Source organism: Cebus imitator, unplaced genomic scaffold (genome assembly GCF_001604975.1).
Source record: "Cebus imitator isolate Cc_AM_T3 unplaced genomic scaffold, Cebus_imitator-1.0 Scaffold32, whole genome shotgun sequence".
In the NCBI taxonomy this organism is placed as follows: domain Eukaryota; kingdom Metazoa; phylum Chordata; class Mammalia; order Primates; family Cebidae; genus Cebus; species Cebus imitator.
Window position 1 is genome coordinate 1,833,064 of NW_016107347.1, and position 7,104 is coordinate 1,840,167.

The window sequence follows — 7,104 nt, forward strand, 5'->3', positions numbered from 1 at the left end:
AATAAAAAAAAAAAAAAAAAAAAAGTTTGGCCAAAACCAAAAAAAAAAAAAAAAAGAATTGAGAACTATAGCCAGAGGGATGTCCAGAGCTTTAAAATCTGGTTTAGTTACCTGATCTGGAGAGAGGGACATGGACCATAAGGCTCCATCATGTGCGTCTATTGTCTCCAGCAGATTTCCTGAGGCCAAGTCATAAAGCTGCAGTTTCCCTGTCTGGTAAGACACAAAATGAGCACAGTTCCAATGAACATACCTGCAACCTCCATGATTCATGCCTGCACAATTTAGAAAGGCTTCATAACCAAGCTGCAAAAATGTGATCGATTGCTTAGGAAATGGATCCCACATTCCATGTTTTGTATTTCCTATCTAATTAAATGCTATTAAATCCCCTACTAATGTGCTGAGTTAACCCTGGCAGGGCTGTCATGGTATACAAGTATGGAATAATACCATTGTGTGGTACTGGACATATTACTTTCATTGGTTCCACAACTTTAAAAGGAAAATATCATGACCATTAGGCAAATCAGAATAAACAAAATAACAAACACAAACCTAAAAGCCTTGAAAGTTTAGCCAATCCCTTAAGGGGACAATCCTCTACAGTTATTGGCTTAACCAACTCTTTTCCATCTGCTTTTGGTTTTCTCCTCTACATTGACAATAAGAAACGGGATCTACCTATAACACTAAGGAAGACAATGAATTAAAAAAAAATCATAATGGCATAGAAAGCAATCACTCTACAATTCCTGTTTAAAGGTTTATATAAGCCATAGTCATGGCGTCAGCATGTAACACACACACACAGGCAAAGCATGCTTTATGATGAGCTTCTGCATAACTTGAGTACCAGGTCTGCTTTGTGCCCACTGGCAAATTCATCCCCATGAACCTAGCTTTTCATCTGCAAAATGAAATTTATAGCGCCAATGTTTCAGAGATGTTGTCGGGATTAAAGAAGATAATATATATTAACTGCCTAGCACAGCCATAAGCCAGAGATTGCATTTTAGTCACACGGTAGTCTTAAGCAATTCAAAATATACTTTCCCAACAGCAAATCGGAGATGGACGTTTGTTGCAAGAATGAATGAAAAAAGGAGGAAATTTTTGAAATGTGAATACGTTTCCTGGCATTGTTCCTAAAATTGCACCAGCCCATATTATATTTGTTTAGCAAAAAATATCCCTTGTAATCCATATATTTTATAATAAAACTCATGTACATATGCCTTTGTTTTATGGGAATAATAATGACAAATACTTGCAAAGCACTTTTCAAAACACTCCATAGACCTTGTTCCATTTTATTCTCACCGCTGGTACAACCACTCCTGCTATTTCTGCTATCAGCTCTATTATTCATTAGGTATCTGCTGCAAGCTAGTTTCTGTGCTAAGAGTTTTACATACTTCAGGCTGGGCGTGGTGGCTCATGCCTGTAATCCCAGCACTTTGGGAGGCTGAGGCAGGCAGATCGCAAGGTCAGGAGTTCGATACCAGCCTGACCAACATGGTGAAACCCTGTCTCTACTAAAAATACAAAAATTAGCTGGGTGTGGTGGTGTGCACCTGTAATCCCAGCTACTCAGGAGGCTGAGGCAAGAGAATCGCTTGAACCCGGGAGGCAGAGGTTGTGGTAAGCTGAGACCATGTCACTGCACTTCAGCCTGGGCAACACAGCAAGACTCCATCTCATACTTATCTCTGTGAAATAGGTCATTAACATCATTTTCCATGAGAACACCAATGTTAACAACCAGTGTTAAGGTCATATAGCTAGTAAGTGCCAGAGCCTGGTACCAGTCCATCTAGTAGGAAAGCTGCTGTCAAAAATCAAGTGTCATCATCCCATAATATAGACACACTATGAGCAGTTACGTGACTTGCTCCAAATTACCCATTTCTAAAGGGCAGAAACTAAATATAAATCCATGTCTATTTCCACATGGTTGTCCCCCAATCTGACTATCCCTAGGAATGAGGACTTGATCAGTTTGTCTTTACTGAATGCTTCTATCTGCCAAGCATACTAGGTACTTTTATTTTATTATTACCCTTAATGTTTTATAATTAATTAAAACACAATTTCATATGTGCTCATAAAAAGACACATGAATATTAATGGTAGTTATCTCAGAGTCATGATTTTAATTTTCTTCTTCATAATTTTTAACAAAGAAAACTTCAGTAAACAAACAACGCAATAAACTAACATCCTCCCAGATTACTTAGCTCTAGTACATCTCCAATATGCTAAAAACAGGAACCAGATTTCTCAACTTTATGTATTTGGAGTAGAAAAGCTCCAGATATCCCAGAAAAGGTCTCCATTTACCTTTGTTCCTATGATCACCTGTCTATCACCAGGTACAAAGAATGAGCAAAGTGCATATTCACAGGTCATCGTGCGAATACACTGCAGTGTAGACCTATGAAAAAGAAAACATAAAGAACTCATGTGAAGAGATCTGCTTCCCCATTTTAGAGGTCAGTGTGTATGTTTCAATACACTTACTTAGACAGATGAACATAAAAGAAGATAAAAGTCTTAAAAACCCTTGACTCACATACAATTATAGTCACGGGAGAAAATACTAAAGAGTATCAAACTTTGTTTACTTTGTAGGGCCTCCAAATCCTAAGGAACAGAAATCACACAAAAGCAGGTAGAAAAAAGTGTCTGCTGGGCTCCACAGAATCTAATCTGCCATTACCAAGACGTCAGTGAATCTGAAGGATTACAAGTCAAATTAGTACATCATGACGTATCCCTGCATTTTTTATAGGACCACATTCACTGATTAAAATATCTCAAATGTCCACTTAACAAACATTTACTGAATGCCTGCTATACACCAGGTACTGTTCTAGGTGCTGGAGATAAAACAGTGGACGAAACAGCAGAGGTTCCTAACCTCATAAAGATTAAGTCTTTGGGAATAATAAATATGTAAACATTTGGTATGTCAGATGATAGGTGCTATAGAGAAACATAATGCTGGGAGAAGAGGATGAAGGGTGCAAGAAGTAGGGTAAGAATGATAGGACTGTTATCTGATAAGACATGGAAAAAGTTTATGGATAAATGGGGAAGATTGATCCAGGCAAAAAGAACAGGGAGCACAACAGCTATGAGGCAGGCACGTTCTTGTTCTGTTGAAGGAATAGCAAGGCCAGTGTGGCTCTAGTGAAGGAGAAGAGGAAAGTAGTAAGAGATAAGGTCTGTAAGGTAGGTAGAGTGAGATGGAACTATTCAAAGTGATCTAACTTCTACTATTGAAAGATTACACTGGTTACTGTGTTGAGAACAGACTACAGAGGAGCAAGCAAGAACACAGGGACACCAGTCAGGGGGCTATTACAATAACCCACGTGAGAAATGACAGTGGTTTGAATGGGGTAGTGGCAGTGCAGGTGGTAAGATGAGGCTGGATTTGGAATAAGTTTTAATGGTAGAGCTGATAGGATTTGCTAATAGATTGGATGGATATGGGATATGAAAATAATGGGCCGGGCATGGTGGCTCATGTCTATAATCCCAGCACTTTGGGAGACCAACATGGGTGGATCACTTGAGGTCAAGAGTTTGAGACTAGCCTGGCTAATATGGTGAAACCCCGTCTCTACTAAAAATATAAAAATTAGCCAGGTGTGGTAGCACATGCCTGTAATCCCAGCTACTCGGGAGGCTGAAACAGGAAAATCACTTGAACCTGGGAGGTGGAGGTTGCAGTGAGCCGAGATCACATAAATGCACTCCAGCCTGGGTGACAGGGCGAGACTGTCTCAAAATAAATAAATAAAAATCAAGAATGGTTATAAGGTTTTGGACTAGAACAACTGGTATCGAGTAATTATTTATTAAGGTAGGGAAGTCTGAAGGAATAGCAGGTGGGAAGATTTTTGGAGAAATTAGCATCTTAAGTTTGGTCTGAGACATATAAAAGTTTGAAATACTTAATATAGACATCCAAGTGGTGATACGAAGTATTTGTATGTATGAGTTTGATGTTTAGGGAGGAGGCTAAAGCTAGATATAAATTTATGTCTCATCACAGAGAAAGCTACATGACAGGAGATATAAAGTGAGTTTGGATAGACAAAAGGTCCAAAGACTGCCCGAAAGCACTCTAACACTTAGAGGTCATAAGGATAAGAAGGATGGAGGAAGGACTCAGAATAAACAGACAGCAAGGGAAGGGGAAATAATGAAAGCCAAACAAAGTGTTTCAAAGAGGGAAAGTTATCAATTCAAGGAGAGAACATAAAAGAAAGCTTTTAGCTCACTGGATTTGGAAACATGATCCCTGATGATAATGACAGTTTTGAGAAATGGTGGGGACAAAAGCTTGATGGAGACAGATGAAGACAGAATGGAGAAAAGGGAATCAGAGAATGGGGTCCTAACGGGAGAGCAAAGCAGGGGTGAGAGAGGATTATTACTTCCTTTAAGACGGGAGATATGATCATTAGCTTAAACGTTTGGGGGGTATTTGGTTTGACGACAGAAGGATGGTGTAAAACAGTCATCTAGGAAAGTAAATGAATGATGAGAAATTAGGGTACAATTACTGGGCACCACTAACAGCCCACTTTTTATTAAATTTAAAGAGTAGGTAGTATGGTTGTATGTTTTTCTCTAGCCAAGTACAGCTATAAGCTCTAGACAGGGAACACACTTCCTTTTTTTTTTTTTTTTGCACTACACTTTAAAAGGCAACTTTTTCTTCTCTAAGCTCCATAGGCCAATGGCCCAAATGCACTACAGAGAATTGTATTGAGGGCCTTAAGAAGTTAATGACTAAGAGTAACAAAAAAATTAAAAGTAAAGAAATACTACTGAATACAGCTATATGAAAAATTATTTCACGAACCTGTTCCATATTTTAACAGAATCAGCTGATGCTGAAAGAACAGCTATATTGTCTGAGCTGAATGACAAAGTCCGCACATCACTGCGATGACCCCCGATGGTAATTCTGCTTGTTCTGACAGGCTGAGGAGTAGGCAAGGATGGACTAAATGAATATAACTCCACCAGGTTGTTCTGTAGCAGGAAGACAGCCTTTAACTCTCCTTGAGGTGAATGAATCAAGTCAAAAGATCTGCATGAGAAAATAATCATAAATGTTCTATCTACCATCTTAGCTCACAATGTCCTCTAGCCATATAAAGTTTGAATAACTATAAATAATTTTTCAAATAGGAGTGCACTGAGGCTAGGTGAGGTGGCACACATTTATAATCCCAGCACTTTGGGAGGCTGAGGCAGGCAGATCACTTGAGATCAGGAGTTTGAGCTTAGCCAACATGGCGAAACCCTGTCGCTACTAAAAATACAAAAATTAGCCGAGTGTGGTGGCACACACCTCTAACTGCAGCTATGGAAAGGCTGAGGCAGGAGAATCGCTTGAACCTGGGAGAGGGAGGTCACAGTGAGCTGAGATTATGCCACTGCATTCCAGCCTGGGCTACAGAACAAGACTCCCCCTCAAAAACAGCGCTCCGAATATGCAGTAGTAGGTGAGTGGCTTTTAAGTATGTATTCTTTATAAGTGAACTTATATCCTTTCTGAATGTGGGACATACTTCTGTTTTTTTTAATTAGTGGCAGGAAAAGACAGCAAATGACTAGCTAAAAGGATACTATAATAATCAAATACGAGACAATAAGTGGGCCCATGGTGAGAGCAACAGGAGCAGAGTGTGACACAGATGTCTCATGACCACTGTCTCCAAATATATAATTCAAACAGACAGTTTACAAATAGCATGAAAAAGCCCGCAATACTTGGGAGTTTACTACGATAACTTCAGATAATTTATTTTTTACTCACTTGATTTTGGCAGAAGTTTTGATATTAGTCACCCGTTGGATTTCATCTTGCAGAGTCATTTCAACATTAATTTCAGGATCTTCTTCCACTCCTTTGCAAGAATTTAACCTAGAGAAGAAGAAAAGTATATCATGTTCTTACTTTTCTAGAAGCAGTTTTGCTCTTACTTGAGTTCAAAATCTGGTCCCTCAACCAACTATAATTCTGGAAAAGTCACTTAACCACACAGGATTACCATGAGAATTAAACGATGCAGTATATGTGGAAACACTTTGTACGCTACAATGTCATAAAGTATTATTTCACTTAATAGATACTCTTAAGAAATGGATTCTGAATATAGTAGCCCATAAAATTTCCTGCAACAAGCCCTTTTAATTCAAACTAACCCCACTGAAATGTCTCTGGTTATTTTTCTAATTTCAGGACTTTTTAGAAAACTCATTAACCCGCACTTAATAATCCAACCATGTTAAATAAACCAGAATAGGTCTCAAAAGATTTGCATAGCCTAAAATGCAACAAAATAAATAAATGGGAAAAAAAAAAAAGATTTGTGAAATCAGGTGATTTTCTCTCTGAGACCTGATAAAATTGGATTATCAGTACCCAATTTGTCTCAAACTTTTAATGGTAATTGATAACAGAGTAAATACTAAAGAAGCCAGTGTTTTTTAGTAAAATGGGGCCCACCCAGGACACTTCGTTATTAATATAAGTATTAAAAAAACAAACTTTGCTTTCTTTCTAGCTTTCTTCATCTTCTTATCCATTTTCTTGTGAATTTCCTCTTTGGAAAGGACGCAAAACAATTCTAGCACAGAATCAGTTCCCTAGAAAGGCAAAAGGTTATTATGAGTCATGGAGAGACAATCTGTAATTTACCTAATTGTCAGTAAAAACCAAACAATATTTATTTTTCTTCCCTTACTAGTTGTATTACCTTGGACAACTTAACCTCTCTGGGTTTGCTATCTCATCTGTAAAATGAGAATACTACTTCCTACTTGCATCATTGTTCTGAAGACTAAATAAGAAATTAAATGCTTTTAAATGGCTTAGAAAAGCCAGCATTTGGCCGGGCGCGGTGGCTCAAGCCTATAATCCCAGCACTGTGGGAGGCCAAGGCGGGTGGATCACGAGGTCAAGAGATCGAGACCATCCTGATCAACATGGTGAAACCCCGTCTCTACTAAAAATACAAAAAATTAGCTGGGCATGGTGGCGCATGCCTGTAATCCCAGCGACTCAGGAGGCTG

The 7,104-nt window shown here is 38.6% G+C and overlaps 1 protein-coding gene across 3 annotated transcripts in view; it reads right to left on the bottom strand.

Annotated features, from left to right (window-relative positions):
* The window catches only part of WDR3 (WD repeat domain 3), a 31,364-nt gene that overhangs the window by 12,346 nt on the left and 11,914 nt on the right, over positions 1-7,104 (bottom strand). For all 3 annotated transcript variants that reach the window (XM_017524161.2, XM_017524162.2, XM_017524163.2), the window contains exons 9-13: positions 6,581-6,678; positions 5,846-5,953; positions 4,883-5,113; positions 2,344-2,437; positions 112-213 (exon numbers count right to left, since the gene is read on the bottom strand). In XM_017524161.2, the coding sequence (XP_017379650.1) occupies positions 112-213; positions 2,344-2,437; positions 4,883-5,113; positions 5,846-5,953; positions 6,581-6,678 (633 nt within the window). The remainder of the gene's footprint in view (positions 1-111; positions 214-2,343; positions 2,438-4,882; positions 5,114-5,845; positions 5,954-6,580; positions 6,679-7,104) is intronic.